Consider the following 16,653-nt stretch of genomic DNA (forward strand, 5'->3'; position numbering starts at 1 on the left):
CGATACTACTACAAAGTGAATGTTGCCTTTTGTCACATTGGTTAATTGTAACGAAGAGACAAAAACAAAAAAAAAAGAACAAATATTGATGAACTACGTACGATTGTATTAACGACAACTAATAACAATTACTATCTATTGTATTACAAGTACTAATTAACAATTACTACGTACAATATGGAGATTCGTATGATTGTAAATGATATGTGTTGCGTTGATATGTACCGCGCCCCTGGATGAAACGGGGGATGTGAAAATAAATCAACCAGACACTTCGTTGGCCTTCTATATTGCCCTGTCACGCAGGAATATTATTATACGGGTCGACCGGGTGATGTCTTTTTAATAAACACTAGTGCCTCAAGTTCCACAAATTTTAGTTATTTTCATTTATTTTTCATTCACAGATATGGTATAAATACTACTTCTATTTTTACGAAGACGGTATTAGTGATTAGTAGACGTGCTTGTATCATCAGAGGGACCGACGGTGTTGGATGGTCCGTGAAAGAAATACAACCTGAATCCTGCTGCCAATAGGAGATGCATCCCGAGAATTACAGCTACGTATACCATTCGATATCTCCCTAAAAATTGATTAGTTCTATATCGACGTGTCTCGTTATTCTAGTCATTTCATTAATCGTTACATAAGCGATAACGAGTCTAAACTCTATACGGGTCTAAAAAAGCAACGGCTAAAAGCAGAGATTCCAATATACTGGACTACGATTTTGGAAAAATACTGTTGCGTTTTACCTTCTATTACGGGCAACAAAGATCTTAATAAAACTCCGCCGGACAAAACGGTTGCTACTACTACTAAACTCCACTGTAACCACCCAATTTGTATTGTCCAGAGAAAGGCTACAGGGACGTAGATAGCTAAGGAGTAACCATAAAGGCACAGGAGTTCCAAGAGGCCGGGTGTTGCGTAAGACTGAAATAAAAGTATTTTCTTGTTAATTGTTACAATTATTTATAATCATTATCCGTATATAGTAGAGGACAGTATCGTACCTCTATTAATTCTTCTTCCGTGTCTCTCGTGTTAGCTGTCCACTTCAGTACACCCCATAATGTGATCGGCAGTAACCATGCGTACAAAAATATACAAGTAGCGGCGTAAGATACGATGTGAAATTCATACCTCCAGTGATATTTGCCAGAACTGGCAGTTTGCAAATAATTAGCCAAGTTTCCGCTAACAGCTATCGAGAATACTAATGTGATGCAAATCCAGAACGGACCGTACAGATCCGGGTTGGGTCTTATGTGAGAAATCAAATAGTTCTCGCTACCATGCGGGACCATGGATCGCTTAATCCTTTCAACGACATCATTTGTATTCACGTTAAAGAATTTTTGATAGTATTCTATCGTCCAGAAATTGCGCGGTGACGTGGCTAGAGCAGGAAAAACATGACTTTGAAGAAACGTACGAATATCTAATACTTTGGATAATGTCTTCGAAATGACACTATCGAGATAACAATATTGCTCGAATAGTTATTTAGTATTAAAGAAGAATGTTTAAAAGCGTAAACCTTCGCTTTTATCAGGCATTCCCTGTAGATCCTCGATAATTCCAATACCCGTTGTGTCATTAGATAGGTTATTAAAAGCTTGATGATTAGAAGAATGGACATTCAATTGAGCCTGACCAATGTTCCCTTCGTGGTGTATCGGGGGAAAATCTTGGAAGGAGATGAATTGTTGATCATTAGCTTGCGTTTGACTCCCGTCCATAGTTACGTATTTTACTCTTTTCTTCGTTTATTTGACAACTGTGAGACGCACGTCTGCACACATCACAATGTCTACTCTGCTCTGTTGATAATCAGTCAACCGTAAACAGCACCATCTAACAATATTTACTAGTACATTCTCGGTTAAAGAGATCATGCGCACCGAAGATATTACAGATTTAAGCGAAATCAAAAACGTGAAAATACTGGCATAAGTAGATAAAATTATTATAAACGATAGAAAAGTAAACGATGACGCAAATACGTAGAATTTTATTGTCAGAATTCACAGCACTACATTGAAGTTTTTTACCACCATTTTCATCGATGATGCGTTTTATCGATTAGAAATTTTACAAAATTTTGGGCCAATCTTCCGAAAAAAGAAACATCTATTATAATAATTTGTAATAATATAATACATAACGTTTTTCGATTCGTACGTTTGAGGGCGCGTCATAGTTCAGAGTTTTATTCAGTTTAGGAGTGTAAAAAGAAAAACATGTTTTTACCGACGGTTATTGATGCTTTAGTACACTTCTCTTGTATCAAGCAGGAATTAATGAATTGTTTGACAGTTCGAACGAGATTCGTCGGACAATTTTTTTTAAGTACAGTTTGATACCGAGCCAGTATCTTTTTATAAACATTTGTTAACAATGTATTTCATTCTGCAAGATCAGTGAACTTGTGAAAAAGGTAAAGGATATTTTCGACATGGTTTGTTTTTGGGCACGTATGTTTTTCATTGAAATATGCAAATCATTACAGTTTCATTTTTACATGTTGATTAAAACATTATTTATCGCGATGTTGTAAATGTGAGCGATTGTTATATGTAGATGTAATTGCGTATTCTTTATTTTTAAATAGGTTAGGGTGGTACTGGTCCTCGCAAAATTGTACTTGGCGGCGACCGAGTATTGGAACAATGTTACAACGATCTGCCAAACTATTGAGAGTCTTTCACAATATTAGCCGCTATAGTAACGATTGTTTGTACATTTTTCAAGTAGGATACGCGAGGAGGTGTGCTACCACTTTAATAACGTGCAACCATAATACAAGGTACAAATTACAAGACACAATACAAATTGTTACAAGCTCTCAGGTTTTTGGTACCAGAACAGTAGGGCATCAGAAACAATGGAAGTGGCTACTTGTTGCAATGACAAGATCAATTTCTGTTGCCGCGAAAACATGGAAAGACGAATCTGGAAATATGGTTAAAAAACCAGATCATTTACAACAAACAATAATAGAATTAAAGGAAGAGAATTTAGGTCAATTGAAGGAAAGAAAATTAAACGTTGAACCTATTTCCACTGTCGACAATCAGAGTAAGAAACAAAAACAGCAAGATCTTAAAGCGGAAGGTATGACCGATGTTTCAATAAAGAAAGACTTTTTTTACCAAGTTATTTGTTTTTTCCATCGGGTCAGTATTGATCGACGTTTACGTTTAAATTGTTCTTTTTATCGAATTATCTTCTTTAGCTAAAAAGAAAAAAGTCAACAGGAGTACATCATCTTTGGAGCGTAATTTTATTACACCAGTTAGAGCGATGTCTGATTTTTTACTGAAGCCTTCGGACCTTGAAAATTTACCAAAGACAAAAAGAAGATCGCCGTACGAATTTGAACCACCGATAACCGTTTATTGGAGAAAAGATGTAGAAGCCAAGTAAGTTTGTGTATTTATCTCGATGCGATATATTAATACAAGGATTCGGATTGCCGAAATTTCATATTAATATTTGGTAAACTTTGTTTATTTTTAGAGCATTAGAAGTTTGGGGATCACGAGAAGCCTTAGCAAAGGAATTACTTAAGAAAGAACTTGAACAAAAAATGTATCAGCAAAGTAAGAATAATGTACTGTTTTAGTCGACGTAAATGTTTAAATGTTTAAAATTGTGATAAAAAATATTATTTTACGATAATATTTTATTTCAAGTTGCTCAAAGTCCTTTCTTCGTCCTGCTACATTGGGGTCATTGCTACACATTTTGTTATCACAATACAAGTACCTTCTTTTTAAACTAATATAGACATTGGAATCTGCTTTTCATCTTAGATATATTTACTGTCAAACGAAGACTGAGAGATTATAGGCGAGAAATGGGCAGCAGAACAACCGAGTTCATTCAAGAACAGGAAGGTCTTTTTGGAAGGTCTGGTAAAGTGGTTTTGACTGCGATCGCAATGTAAGTTTTATTTACTCACGTGCATTTCATGGAATTTTGTTACTTAAATAACAACTTGTTTCTTTATCCAGCAATGCTAGTAACTTTTTGTGCAAACTGTGTGCTTGTATATTGACCGGTTCGCACAGTATGTTCGCGGAGTGTGTGCACTCTGCTGCGGATACTTGTAATCAATTAATATTGGCATATGGAATTTATAAGTCGGTACAGGTGGGATATACAAATATTCATACATATATACATACATTCGCGTTAGATGTATTTAAGATAAAAAATAGATTAATGCTTAATTCGCGTAAAATATTTTAGAATCCTAATCCTGATCATCCATATGGATACACAAATATGAAATACGTTTCTTCTTTAATATCGGGTGTTGGTATTTTTTGTATTGGTGCTGGTTTATCAGTTTATCACGGAATTCATGGCCTATTTAATCCGACGCCAGTAGAACCGTTCTACTGGGCATACTGTGTCTTGGGTGGTTCTTTACTATCCGAAGGAGCGACACTATTGGTGGCAATTCAATCGATAAGAAAAGGCGCAGAAGAGAAGAAACGAACGTTTAAAGAATATGTATTGGGAGGACAAGATCCTTCTGTAAATGTCGTGCTCTTGGAAGACTTTGCATCGGCAAGTATTCGATGAAACGAAATTATGTTCAAGATATAAATATTATTTTAAACACGATAATAGGTGGTCGGTATTACTACTGCGACTGTTTGTATGAGTTTAACTTCTTACACGGGAAATCCAATGTACGATGCTATCGGGTCCATATTGGGCGGTTTTCTTCTCGGTGGAGTAGCATCGTTTATAATTAACACGAATATTGCTGCTTTAATCGGAAGAAGTATATCCCAAGATGATCTTGATAAGATTAACGCGGAATTAGAATCGGACATAATGGTAACGCATCTTTTTCTGTACTACTATAAACACGAAAATGGTCATTAACGATTGACTACACATTAGGTTCGAGCAATTTACGATGTTAAAGGTATCGATATGGGCAATAACCTGGTTCGATATAAAGCCGAATTAGATTTCGATGGAAGAGAATTAACGAGATCTTACCTAGAGAAAAACGATCTCGCTGCAATGTTGCAGGTACACACGACTTTGCGAAACATTTACGAATGAACTCGTTATTCTTAAAATTGTTCCACTTTTAGGAAGTAAAAGCAATGAAAAATATTGACGAAATGGAGACATTTCTTTTAAAACACGGTGAAGGTATTGTGGATATGGTTGGTGGAGAGATAGACAGAATGGAATTAAAATTGAAGGTATTTTGTAATGCTATTGGTATTCTTTATTTTAAGATTCTAATCGTTGATCACATGGCACATTTGATACGTAATGTTTTTTGCGTTTTAAAATTTGTAGAAGAAACATCCAGAGATTCGACATTGTGACCTGGAAATCTTATAAACGTTTTTGTAATGGAACACAAAAACACACGTGGAACAGGTTTTGATGTAAATAATGTGTAATAACAATCGCGACGTTCTATCCGTCACATTATGTATGTTATTTATATAAAGATAGTAGAGGGGTCTCCAATTATAGGTGAAAAAAGAGAAATAAACCGAATAAGTTCAAATTCCGTGTTTCGTATAACCATACCCGCAGAAATGCATTTAAACGATAGTGTCGAAAGTATTAAACAAATGAAAACCTCAACAACGAAACGCCTATGTTTCTGGAACAGAGACTTTTTAATCGATTTTAATTAACAGAAATTTAAAGTACACTACAGTACAAGTGGCGCAATCTATGACTACTCGGCCAAGTTTGTCGAGGAATGATTCCTATTTGCATCAACAGATGGCGACTCAAGGACTATATTCGCTTTTTATCAGTTTTAATCACTTTTTAACATAAATAAACAAGTAATTGGAGTACCCGAAACGCTAAGAACGAATCGATTCGTGTTATCGAATCACTATCTGTTTTATTAAAACTTAACTTATAAATTACATCGCAAACAATGTTCTAATTTAAAAACAATTCATAAACTCAGACTATATATTATTCATTGACATAAATATACCTTCTACACACGTTAATATCAAACGACTTGCATAAATACATCAATCGATTCAACCTAGGTTTCTAAAGTACTCGAATTAGTTTATTTATGTAACGAAACAATTTAAACCTGTTGGAATATCAATATGTTGCCATCTAGCGACGTTAATGTAAACTATTCCTCGACAAACTTGGCCCAATAGTCATAGATGACGCCACTTGTACCATACATGGAACAAAATTACCAAGTCCCAAATCGAGTATTTCTAAAAGTTTTGCCCGATTTTCAGACTTTAGTATCAGGAGAACACGATCGCCGAAGAGGTATTCATCTTCCGCGCATTGTTGGAAACGACGCAATTCCCAAGAGATTCCGTTAGTTGAAACTCGCAAATCTGTTTCTTCGACTTACAATTCAAGATCGTACAGAGATAGTGGAAGTAAAATATGAAAATAAAAAATGCTATTCGTGTTTTATTTAACGAATTTATCGTAACGCACCAGAGTTGTATTCATATTCCTACGATTCATAAAAATATAGAGACTTTCGGACGCGGACAATAATTTTTCGTCGCGTGTACTACCGAGCTAATTGTCTGCTCGTGTGTAACGGTTTCTCAACGTGCACGAATCGATAGAATGTTGTACATGGAATAAATGTGAAACTTTAAGCGTATTTCTGCTTTCCTTTTAAATCCTCGTAAATCGTCAGAAAAGAAGTATCCAAGCATCCGCGAAGTAACGTTACTTTCTCAGCTATCGCGTTCTCCCGACATCAATGTTTCGAATTCGATCGACATATTTCGCCAATTTTTCAATTCGTGGAATCGTTTTCTTTTTCTATCGAAGCGTTTCTTTTAATTCTTCCTTGTTTCTGTGACTCGTATATTAACGAAACGAACCGTGGATCAGATCCCGTCGGTACTTTAAATACATCGATACGGTGCACGGTATCGATAAACGGATGTTAAGTCGCGCCATCTGAAAACAAGCTTGTAGACTGTTCGGCTGCAAACTTGGGAATTTCTACGGCGAGAGTGCTGGGTGTAGGTTGAAATTCGATTCGTTCCGTTTGCCGCTGGATGGTAAAATTGTATCATCTTTCAGCGGGAACGTGCGAATTCGTAAAACGACAAAGTTGAAATTCAATAACCGTATGAACGTTCATTTCCAGCTAGCGGAAAACGTATTACCGACGAGCATCTCTATCAACGAGACACGTTGGCAAACAATGATATTTACTTTGCAATAGGAATTTGTTTCTCGAAAAAGTCCGACTCGCTCGCAACCTGCTCGTTTTCGATTCCCAGTGGACGTTGTTCCACGTTCGTCCAGTGACCTCGAATCATCGATTCTTTCGAAGCGTGTCCTGGGACAACAAAGCGTTACTATGGATACATTCCGATGTGTACGAAGCCAGCGCTACGGGTCTCTCGCGTACGGAGGCTCGTGACTCCCATTCAGGCGTGAGCGTTGGATAGGAAGTTTCGCGCGATCGAATGAGTCGAGCGTGCGAAAGAGACTCCGGACGATGGAACGCAATGGACGCTCGTCGCGCGAACGAATCGAACACCACCGAGGATTCCTCTACGACCAGCGACGAGAACTCGGTGCGCGTTAGGAACACCAGTACTCCGTTGAGAGGTAAGTGGACGGATCCAGAGGAGAATCGTCGAGCTCGCGAGCCCGAGAACGAGGACACGGAGTACGAGTCCTCGGACGTGAAACGATCGGAGGAAAGACGTAGAGGGCGCGAGGTGCTCCGCGACAGGCTCGCGCGAAGACGAAAAGGGAAACGCGATCGTCGCAGGAAGCGCGGTGGTACCGAGGACAACGAAACCGAGAAACCAGACGAGACCAGTTCACAATCTTCCCGCAAGCGTTACGACGACGGCGACGCGGTTCCTTCGAAAAGAACGAACCGTGACTTTCGAGGTAAAAGCAACGTCGAGGTGAAGTCTTCGCGATCGGTAAGAGCGAACGTACACCGTACGCGTTACAGGATTCGAGGATCGATTTCGTTCTAAGAAACACTGTTCGCTATTTGGCAAAGAAGACAGAGTGACTATTTATCTCGTCTTTTTCACTTCGCGATCATTGTTACCTCGCAGCGAGAGGAGTTCCCAAAGTTACGGGTTTCCGCGTTTCTCGTCTTTTTATAAGATATTTCTGTTACGAAATGTTTGTACATCGCGTCCGTTTATCCATCTTCGTCAAACGCGTTCAGAGTTCACCTCCTATTTTCTCCTGTATTTCAGTTTTTCTTTTAAATCCTGGTAAATCTTCAGAATTATCAGAAAAGAAGTATCCAAGTATCCGAGAGGTAACGCTACTTTCTCAGCTATCGCTGAGAATCATTCTTTCGATATCAATATTTCGAATTCGATCAACATATTTTCCCAATTTTTCAATATTTTAATTCGTGAAATAGTTTTCTTTTCGGTCGAAGTGTTTCTTTGAATTCTTCGTTGCTTCTATGTCTTATTTATTAACAAAATAAGCCGTGGATGAACTAATCGACACTGGTACTCGTCCACTCGAAGTATCGTCAAAAATACTAGAAATCCCATCACTTGAGGTTTCCATTCGCTGTTACCGATCGCGAATATTTCAAACTTGAATCGCGTCGCACGGATCCATACCGATTCTCTCGATACAATGCACTCGCGCGTTGGAAATGGCTCGAGAGTCGGTAAATGTAACGCGCGCGTAAACTTTTCTCGAAAGCGGGTAACGAGTTGCCGATCACGGAGATTCTGAAGAGGAGCGAAGAGAACGCGCGCACCGAGCACGAGCACCAACCGCCCCAACCGGAGTTCAACCCAGAGAAGATCTACGTGCAGTACAGGGACGGTTTCAGCGCGGTGAAGATACACCGATCGAGGATCCCTCGAGATGGAAGGAAGACGGGAGATGACAAGGTTGCAGTCGAGAAACGAGATTCCCCGCCGATAAGGGTGGCGATCGGTGTCCAACGAATCTCGCGGAGCATCGGGCTCGCGTTTCAAGGGCTTCTGGCCGGCATGGCACTGATGCATTTCGTAACGGCACGTCTCTTTCTCTCTGAATCGTTGGAACGTTTTCTCGAGGTTTCGTTCTCGAAATGTTTCAGCTCCAGGTATTTTTCGAAGCTTCGATGGAATTCGTCGCCTCCCATTCGGCGATCGGCGAGATCTACGCGAACGTGTTCTCCTTCTTCGTGGCCGTGTGCATCGTGTCGACCCTCGACAAGTAGGTTTCACGAGCTGAAAAGAATCACCGTGATTCTAAGTGGAGATTTTTCGTTGGATGGTATGATACGTTCGCGTACCTTTGCGCAGGTTCGACTTGGCTCGATTCGACGCGTATCGTCTGCGCGAGATCTACCTCGAGCGGAACACCGCCGTGTTCGCGGTTCCGCTGTACTCGATCGTTTTCTGTCTGCATCTGATCGGCTCGTGGACCGACAATCGGCTGGCTTCGGTGCACCGTTACGCCGCGAACGACAGCCTCTGGGAAAACGTAAGCGGGAACGAAGCGTTCCGGTACCCGATCGGTGTCAATTTTCGAGATTTAGGATACCTTCGATCCGTAACGGAGAGACCGTCGAAGTTAAGGCACCGGGCAATCGAACCGAGTGCTCTCTACGTACCGTTTTATCGCAGGTCACTGCCACGTGGAGCCTGATGGACGATTTGAGCAACTGGCAGAGGATATCGATGTCGAAAGACGCCCTCGCTGTCTGCGCTTGGTTGTTCGTTTCCCTCGGCACCAAAGACGACGCGTTCCTGACCCACCTGCGATCCATGGAGAAGTACACCAACGACGTCGTCGAATCGCCGAGACGATGAACGAAGATCGTTCGTTCGTTCGAAGTGAACGAGTTTCACCTTCTACGTTCCGTTGGTTTGTTTCGACGTTGAACGGGGTGAGAAAACGGCGTACGATTTCAATTTTTATTCGTAACAGAATAGGGGTCTGATATGTACAATATTTATAAAGTTCTCCTAAACTCTAACAGATAATACACGTACACGTAATACCAATGAAGACGATAACATTGAGAATAAAATATAACATATGGCGCGATCGTACAATAGTAAAATATGGTCTTCGGTCTCGAGCGCTGCGCAAAGTCGAGCAGACGATTGCGGTAAGGGGGAAATCGTTGGTGGAAAATTGATCTCGAGAGGGGATTTTGTTCGGTTCGTCGGTGGAAAATATACTCGCGATCGACGTATCTGCGTCGTCGTATCGAGAGAAAGAATAACCGAATTTTAGAGCTAGACGTTGTCTTTCGATGATTTTATATAGTTTGTTCGCGATCGAGCGACGAAAGCGACTCTCGCGAATCGTTTCGCCTCTCCTACGATCACCGTCGACGGAATCGCGAAAGGATTCGCGAGAATTTCGTAATTGTTCGTCATCGAAAAAAAAGAAAAAAAAAAATACAACGCCTTGCGATTTTATACGCCAGCTGGTTACCGCGAAGATCCTCTTCGAAGAGAACGATCGTCGAAAGAAATTAGGGAACGCAAACGTGGACGCGACGCGCGTCGATCGCTCTCGTTGCACGACGAACGTAGCGCGCGTTATAAATAATTGTGCGAAGGCTCTCGTATTAATCTGCGAAGCAACGGATAAATATGTGTCCATGTGTATGTACGTACGTATGCGTACAAAGCGTACGCGTGTGTCGTGTGTTGTGTAAATACTGTACGTAGATTTACAACGTTGACGCGTTTTCCGTACACTCGTCGAATTTACATCGTCGTCGATGATTTAAAATATCTCTGGACTCTCTAATAACGTTATTATTTTCATCAAGGCACTGTTTACAGTTCGTGTCCGAGGTCGGCGACCGGATTCGAATCGCTCTCTCGTCCGTGGACGATCGATACGCGTTCCGGAGGTAAACGATCCCGTAAGATTAGCTCCGATCTCGTCGAATAAATTAAGGGAGGGCTGGGAGGGAACGAGGGGGTAACGGATCGCGGAACGAGCAAATCCGTGAACGCGGATCGACCTTCGTTCGCGGACGAAGAGCGATCGTTTGCTCGACCGATCAGATTTTTCTCTTTTTCTCTCTCTCTTTCTCTTTCTCTCTTTCTCTCTTTATATTTCGTGAAAAAGCAGGACGATTCGGTGGTCCGTTTTATCGAGAAACCGGGCAGGACTACCGGTTCCCGAGGAAGATCGGCGCGGTTCGATCGCGAGTCGCGTGCTCCGATCGGTTGGTCGTTGTTTCGTTCGCGAGAGCCCCGAAGATGGAATTTCCCATCGCGACGTTTATTCTCCGCGTCCTGCGCGAACAGCGTGTTCGCGATTCCCGTCCGAGGAGAAATCCCACCTTGCTCCTCGCGTTTCAAGTTTTCGAATGATTCGCGCGGGTTCGAGGATGGCAGTGTAGAAAGGAAGAGCGTGGTTCGCGTAACGTCTGGTCGCTGGATCGTACGAGCGTTACGCGAGGCGTTTCGCCCGGCATCGTTCGACGAAACTTTCTCCGTGGGATAATTCGGATAGGCGAGTTTTTTCGTCGCGAAAGGAGAACGGTGTGTGTCCCCGCACCGTGATCGATCGAGTATTCGTCCGTCTCGTCCGTCGAAAGGGTCGCTGGACCCGAAGGGAAGCGACTCTCGGGGTTTCCCTCGAGCGAGGAAAGGAAACGCGAAACGGGAATCGCGCGTACGTATCTCGGTCCTGTTCGAGACGGCTCGGCCGACCGAGATGGAAACGGGACTCGTTCTCCTCGATTCCCGGTGATCTACGGCCAGACCGAGCCGCGTCTCTCTTTTTCCACGGTGCTTTTCACGGTGTACACGGGGAGTCGGCGGAGAACGAGAGAGAGCTCTTTGACGATTATCCGTCGTTGCGCCGGCTGGAACGCACGCACGATCTCCTTTTCCGCCCGCTCTCTTCTTCTTCTTCTTCTTCTTTTTTTTTCTTTCTTTTTTCTCTCTCTCTCTCTCTCTTTCCCCCTCCGAACGCCGCTTTGTGCGCCGATTCCAGCGGAGCGGAGGAAGAATCGGGGGACGAATCTTGCAGTCTGGCTCTTTGTCGACGCGGAGGAAGAGTCAGGAACGTAGGACATCCTGAATGCCGCGCGACCACGGAAAACGGTTCCCCTTTGAACGCGGCCGTTCCTCCTCGCCCTTCCGCCCCGACGATCAAACGGCTCCTGCGTCGTTCCGCATGTACCTGCACCACGAGCGGCCGTTGTTGTTGCTCTCGCGGACTTGGAGCAATCCTCAGTCGTCGAAGTCGTGCCTCAGCTTTATGTAGAGGCACGAGCCGAGAACGATCCCGAACAGCTCGAGCACCGAAAGACCGAGACCCACCGCGCCAAGGATTATCAAGTGGTCCTTCGTCGTTTCCAGGAACTTGTAGATGCAACCCTGCACAGACAAACACGCGATACGTTCGTCGATTGAGTTCTTTGATCTCCAGGGGACGCGAACGGGACCATTGGCTGGAACATCGGGGAACGTTGCTAGGATTCTCACGATTGTACGTTTAGGGAACGACTTTGTCGAATTCGTCCGTTCGGTGCTTTCGAGTTGAGTTTCGAGTCGAGTTTCGCGGGACTTTACGTACCGAGACGAAACGATCGTTGCCGTTGATTCGTCAACGACGTTATCCAAATACTAAACAAAGAACACGATCGATCGCGAAGCTTCGATCTCGTTAAAAGAAAACGCATCTTCGATCGCTAAAATCTCGAGTGTCCCGTTGGCGTGTCTCGCGTCTATTCGTAGTACTTTGACGCGACGGGATCGAGACGATTTCGATGACAAAGTTCTTTCTCCGTGACGATCGGAGAAACGAAATCGGAGCAAATAAACGATCCGGTAATCGCGTCGCGAAACGAACGAAATCGAACGGATCGAAAGACCACCGATCGGTCGAATGGGACGAAAAAAGTCTGGCACGATGTCGTCAAGTACCGTGTAATGGATGTTCGATGGGTGATCCCTTCTTCCGCAAAGAAACGTCGGTGTTTTGCAACAGCTATCGGGAACGAGGGCATCCTTGGGGACTTTCTCGTCCTTGTGCCATTCGCTCATCAGCCAGTCCTCGAATCTCAGAGCTCCGCAGCATTTGAACTGAAAATTGAACGAGTAACGTATGTACGCGGAGGTTTGCCCACCGGAAACAACCTACGGCCGAACGAACGCTGTTTACTCGGGGAAATAATTACGCGGGCGTGCTTTCGCGAATCTCTCGTAACCGCAAACTCTTCGTTTCGTAAACCGTAACGCTGTTCGTATCGTTGGAGAAACGGTGCCCGCGAAAATACTCGAAGAACTTTTCCCGTCCGCGAAACGGAAACGGAATTCGGATGCTCTCGACGCGTCCCGGGAGGTACGTTCGGTAATTGTCTTCGGCGGGACGACGAAAGAGGAGGGAAACGGATCGATGAAAGGAGCCGCGGCGGCGTTAATCGATTTACAGAGAGAATCGCGAAACGGGACCATTCTGGAACGCGATAACGATGATTTGCCGTCGTAAAGTACTCGTAGCGGCGGCGGTGGCGGCGCCGTTGCTAGAAGGTATAAAGAAAAATGGTTAGGCGATATCACGGCCACGTGAGCCAGCCCGCAGCTATTTCGCGCGAAGCGGAATTTAACGACGTTCTTCTCCCTCCGTGTCGAAAGATACCGAGGAAAAATAAAAAAAAAGAAAGGAAGAAAACGTAAGAAAACTGGTCCGATAAGCTTGCCCCGCGAACAGACGTCTGCCTCTCCTCCTTTTTCTCTCTCCTTTTCGTAAAACTATTTCGTTCGTCCGAGGAACGTTCGCAAGGATAGATCGATCGTGTCCACGTCGAAGCTCGAGTGGGCTTCGAGGGACCGTGGTCCGCGCGAGTTGTAAACAACGAAACGGAAGCAAGCGTATCGTCCCGGTCCCTCGTTGCGGGAACTGGTTCGCTTCGATTATTCCCGCGCGGGCGATTCTCGTTCCGCGCGTACCTCTTGCGCTACTCACCTCTATCTGCATCTGGTCGATCGCGGCGGTTTCCCTGCTCCTCACGGAGTAGTTCTCGAGAAAGGTACGATTAAGATTCATCTTCAATTCGGGGCTGACCTGCTCCTCGTAGAGCCGCGCCAGCGCCCCGACTCCGGCTTCCAGCACGAACACCAGCATCACCGCGAACACGTACTGTGCGAGAAAACGAGTACAGAGTCAGCGGGAAATCGGGGGAGAGAATCTTCCTCGTGCCTATCGCGCGAGGTTCTGCGTCTCCGCGGAGATTCGAGCCTCGAATCCGTCTCTGTTCCGAATCGATCGTGCGGAATAATGGAATTGTTGAACGCGAGAGAAAAGTAAGTAGAAGGTTTATTTAAACGGTAGAAAATAATAGAGTCGTGCGGCGGGGATCGTAACGGTCGCGTTAAAATATCCAAGTCGGTAACGACCCCCTCCCCCGTGTCTTGACTTCTCGAGGGCTGCATCGGTCCAAGTACGTTGTATTCCAACAGATCGTTTTCCATCCACTGCTCAAACTCGTCTTTGATCGAACTCGTTTCCCGCGTTTCGCGAGATCGATCGAACCGTTGGAATCGTTCGCCCGTTTCCAAAGAAACGAACTTTGCGCGATCCTGCGAGGACCACCAAACGACCATGACCGACGCGGAACCCAAACACCGGGATCATCGATAATCAAAAACCACGTATACGAGCCACCGTCCGCCGAATAAATAGTTTTGTACCGTTCACCTTACCAAGACGCTCGCTGTCGCTTCTCGCGAGTAAATAAACGAAATTCGACCAGAAAACGCGCTCACGGGTTCTTAATTCGATCGCCGAGTGGAAAGATTTTCAACGACGATCCGCGAGCAAAGTGCGAGAGAAGAATCCGGAACTGTTCGGGCGAGGGCCGAGATCTTGGCCGGTTCGGAACCGCGAAACGCCGCGCGAGGCGTTTTACAATTTTCATGAATATAAATCCCGAACGCTTCGGCAACCTTCCTGCATGAATATTCAAACCGCGAGGTCGGCCACGAGCGATCGTTCGGACGAAAACTTCCGAGCGAGTCCCCGCGCGAAAGAGGAGCCACGCTTCGAGCTACGGAAAGAAAGAAGCGGTTCGCTCTTCGAGAGTTTCGAATTCTGTTCGCGATCCTCTTGCGAACAACGATTCCAGAAGCTTTCGCGACGACCAGTGATTTCGAAACGAAAAAAATCGATGGGAAAACTTGCCCGATACCCCCGCGAAACTTTTCCGCTTCCCGATGTCCTTTTCCAACGAGCGAACATTCGCGCGATAGAAACGAGCGACGACGATTCCTGGAAAACGTACGCGCGAACGCGACCAATATTTCGGCTGCTCGCGTTTTATAATTTCGATCCCATAAAATCGCGCAAACCGCTGAATCCGTTATTTCCCGTTGAAGCGTAAAGTTCAAATTATAGTATGCAGTTTATTATAATGTGCAGGGATCCCGCGTATTCAGTAGTATAGTCTTTGTACGTATGAGAATACAAAGTTTGAAGAAACAAGTATACAGTGATATACTTTGACGCGAACGACGACGTGTGGTCTTCGTGACTCTCGACTTGGAACTTTCGCGCCAATATGGAGACAGTCCTTAAAACTGACATCGACTATTCGCTATCGACATCTGGCACTCTCAGGATCGTTGATGCATTCATCGAGACGACTGCGCGACAAGGGGAGAGAAAAAAGAAACAATTTTACAGGGAAACCCGATTCGTACGATGTTGACTCAATTACCGACAAAATTACGACGCGACGCGACGCGTGCGCGCACACGCACCGATTTAAACCGAACGCACACACGCGCGTGATGTGTAACATTACACTGGCCGCAGCATCCGACAGGAACGGCAATTGACAGTTTAGAATTGGTCGGAACCGCTGACAGCGAATAGACGGTCGATCATGAACACTGACTGCGGTCGCCGCAATCGCAGCCGATATCCGTGGACAATGCAAATAAATCGATTCTCCGAGCTCGGATGCGCCGGCGATACCGTTCGCGAAACAACGTTCGCCACGGACCCGGTAACGACAAATTGAAACAGCTTTTTCACCGGGATTTATTTATTTAAGCGTTTGAACCGTACACGCTTTCTGCGCGCTGCGTTTTCAAAAAGTGGCCGAAAACTTTGTCATTCCAGAACGAACGAACGACGCGATCGCGTTAACGAACGCGCGTCTCGAAACGCGTCGGAATGAAAAAATGAACGATTTCGATATTTTTCTCGATCTCGATACTCTCCTTTCTCGTAAATCGAAAATTGAAGTGCTCCGTCGACACCGGTTCCCGAACCTTGCGGAGCGGAGAGCGATTTTTCCATCGAACGAGGTCGATTCGAGAAAACTCGAGGATCGATGGTGTTTTTTCTCCGGGCAGAAACGATCCGAGTCGAACGATTCTGGTTCGAGCTTCCGGTTCGCTTTTACTTTCTCCGAGTATGGACGCGGGAGCTTGGGCTTTCCTTAAAAATCCGCGGCGTGTTCATTATCCGGATTTACCTACCCGCCACCGCGGGCAAAAATGTTAATTGACCGCCGTATATGGGCTCGGCTAATGAGACGACTCGCTCGTGCCATCGTGTGCAGGTGGTGAAAGGGAGCAAAAGACCTATGAGAGAGGACAGGCAAAAGGTTGTCCGAAAGAAGCAACGGACACCTACCTTTTGCGTCGAAGATCTCCCGA

The 16,653-nt window shown here is 44.5% G+C and overlaps 4 protein-coding genes across 8 annotated transcripts in view; 2 read left to right on the top strand and 2 right to left on the bottom strand.

Annotated features, from left to right (window-relative positions):
* Nucleotides 1-360: 360 nt before the first annotated feature.
* LOC143151709 (protein YIPF1) lies at nucleotides 361-1,840 on the bottom strand. The gene is made up of 4 exons (XM_076321075.1): nucleotides 1,548-1,840; nucleotides 1,021-1,406; nucleotides 760-940; nucleotides 361-587 (listed from the first exon to the last, which is right to left on the bottom strand). The coding sequence occupies exons 1-4, from the start codon at nucleotides 1,747-1,749 to the stop codon at nucleotides 448-450; spliced, it is 909 nt and encodes a 302-aa protein (XP_076177190.1). The 5' UTR covers nucleotides 1,750-1,840; the 3' UTR covers nucleotides 361-447.
* A 407-nt stretch (nucleotides 1,841-2,247) lies between these two features.
* On the top strand, nucleotides 2,248-5,561 carry Znt49b (solute carrier family 30 member 9). Of its 2 annotated transcripts, none has more exons than XM_076319750.1 (11): nucleotides 2,248-2,447; nucleotides 2,622-3,124; nucleotides 3,246-3,432; nucleotides 3,530-3,612; nucleotides 3,826-3,955; nucleotides 4,027-4,165; nucleotides 4,265-4,588; nucleotides 4,652-4,864; nucleotides 4,931-5,065; nucleotides 5,131-5,244; nucleotides 5,345-5,561. In XM_076319750.1, the coding sequence occupies exons 2-11, from the start codon at nucleotides 2,680-2,682 to the stop codon at nucleotides 5,387-5,389; spliced, it is 1,815 nt and encodes a 604-aa protein (XP_076175865.1). In that variant the 5' UTR covers nucleotides 2,248-2,447; nucleotides 2,622-2,679; the 3' UTR covers nucleotides 5,390-5,561. The 2 variants fall into 2 exon arrangements, with proteins under 2 accessions (XP_076175865.1, XP_076175866.1); XM_076319751.1 differs by lacking the exon at nucleotides 2,248-2,447 and having other exon boundaries at nucleotides 2,641-2,777; nucleotides 2,860-3,124.
* Nucleotides 5,562-7,475: 1,914 nt separating this feature from the next.
* On the top strand, nucleotides 7,476-9,961 carry LOC143150958 (uncharacterized). Of its 2 annotated transcripts, none has more exons than XM_076319592.1 (5): nucleotides 7,476-7,924; nucleotides 8,717-9,036; nucleotides 9,102-9,220; nucleotides 9,310-9,490; nucleotides 9,634-9,961. In XM_076319592.1, exons 1-5 carry the CDS (start codon nucleotides 7,489-7,491, stop codon nucleotides 9,817-9,819), a joined length of 1,242 nt encoding a protein of 413 aa, XP_076175707.1. In that variant the 5' UTR covers nucleotides 7,476-7,488; the 3' UTR covers nucleotides 9,820-9,961. The 2 variants fall into 2 exon arrangements, with proteins under 2 accessions (XP_076175707.1, XP_076175708.1); XM_076319593.1 differs by having other exon boundaries at nucleotides 8,717-8,910.
* Nucleotides 9,962-11,927: 1,966 nt separating this feature from the next.
* Nucleotides 11,928-16,653, bottom strand: part of LOC143150959 (CD151 antigen) — a 70,606-nt gene continuing 65,880 nt past the window's right edge. For all 3 annotated transcript variants that reach the window (XM_076319596.1, XM_076319594.1, XM_076319595.1), the window contains 3 exons: nucleotides 13,955-14,128; nucleotides 12,913-13,071; nucleotides 11,928-12,363 (listed from right to left, as the gene is read on the bottom strand). In XM_076319596.1, the coding sequence (XP_076175711.1) occupies nucleotides 12,217-12,363; nucleotides 12,913-13,071; nucleotides 13,955-14,128 (480 nt within the window). In that variant the 3' untranslated portion in view covers nucleotides 11,928-12,216. The remainder of the gene's footprint in view (nucleotides 12,364-12,912; nucleotides 13,072-13,954; nucleotides 14,129-16,653) is intronic.

Source organism: Ptiloglossa arizonensis, chromosome 9 (genome assembly GCF_051014685.1).
Source record: "Ptiloglossa arizonensis isolate GNS036 chromosome 9, iyPtiAriz1_principal, whole genome shotgun sequence".
Taxonomy (NCBI): Eukaryota; Metazoa; Arthropoda; class Insecta; order Hymenoptera; family Colletidae; genus Ptiloglossa; species Ptiloglossa arizonensis.

Coding starts and splice junctions, on each gene's coding strand:
- LOC143151709 (XM_076321075.1), bottom strand. CDS start 1,749: ATGGACGGGAGTCAAACGCAAGCTAATGATCAACAATTCATCTCCTTC. Junction 941..1,020: donor CGGAAGAAGAATTAATAGAG/GTACGATACTGT, acceptor CTTTTATTTCAG/TCTTACGCAACACCCGGCCT. Junction 588..759: donor TTTGTTGCCCGTAATAGAAG/GTAAAACGCAAC, acceptor ATCAATTTTTAG/GGAGATATCGAATGGTATAC.
- Znt49b (XM_076319750.1), top strand. CDS start 2,680: ATGTTACAACGATCTGCCAAACTATTGAGAGTCTTTCACAATATTAGC. Junction 4,166..4,264: donor GAATTTATAAGTCGGTACAG/GTGGGATATACA, acceptor AAAATATTTTAG/AATCCTAATCCTGATCATCC. Junction 4,589..4,651: donor TCTTGGAAGACTTTGCATCG/GCAAGTATTCGA, acceptor ACACGATAATAG/GTGGTCGGTATTACTACTGC.
- LOC143150958 (XM_076319592.1), top strand. CDS start 7,489: ATGAGTCGAGCGTGCGAAAGAGACTCCGGACGATGGAACGCAATGGAC. Junction 7,925..8,716: donor AACGAACCGTGACTTTCGAG/GTAAAAGCAACG, acceptor TTTTCTCGAAAG/CGGGTAACGAGTTGCCGATC. Junction 9,491..9,633: donor ACGACAGCCTCTGGGAAAAC/GTAAGCGGGAAC, acceptor GTTTTATCGCAG/GTCACTGCCACGTGGAGCCT.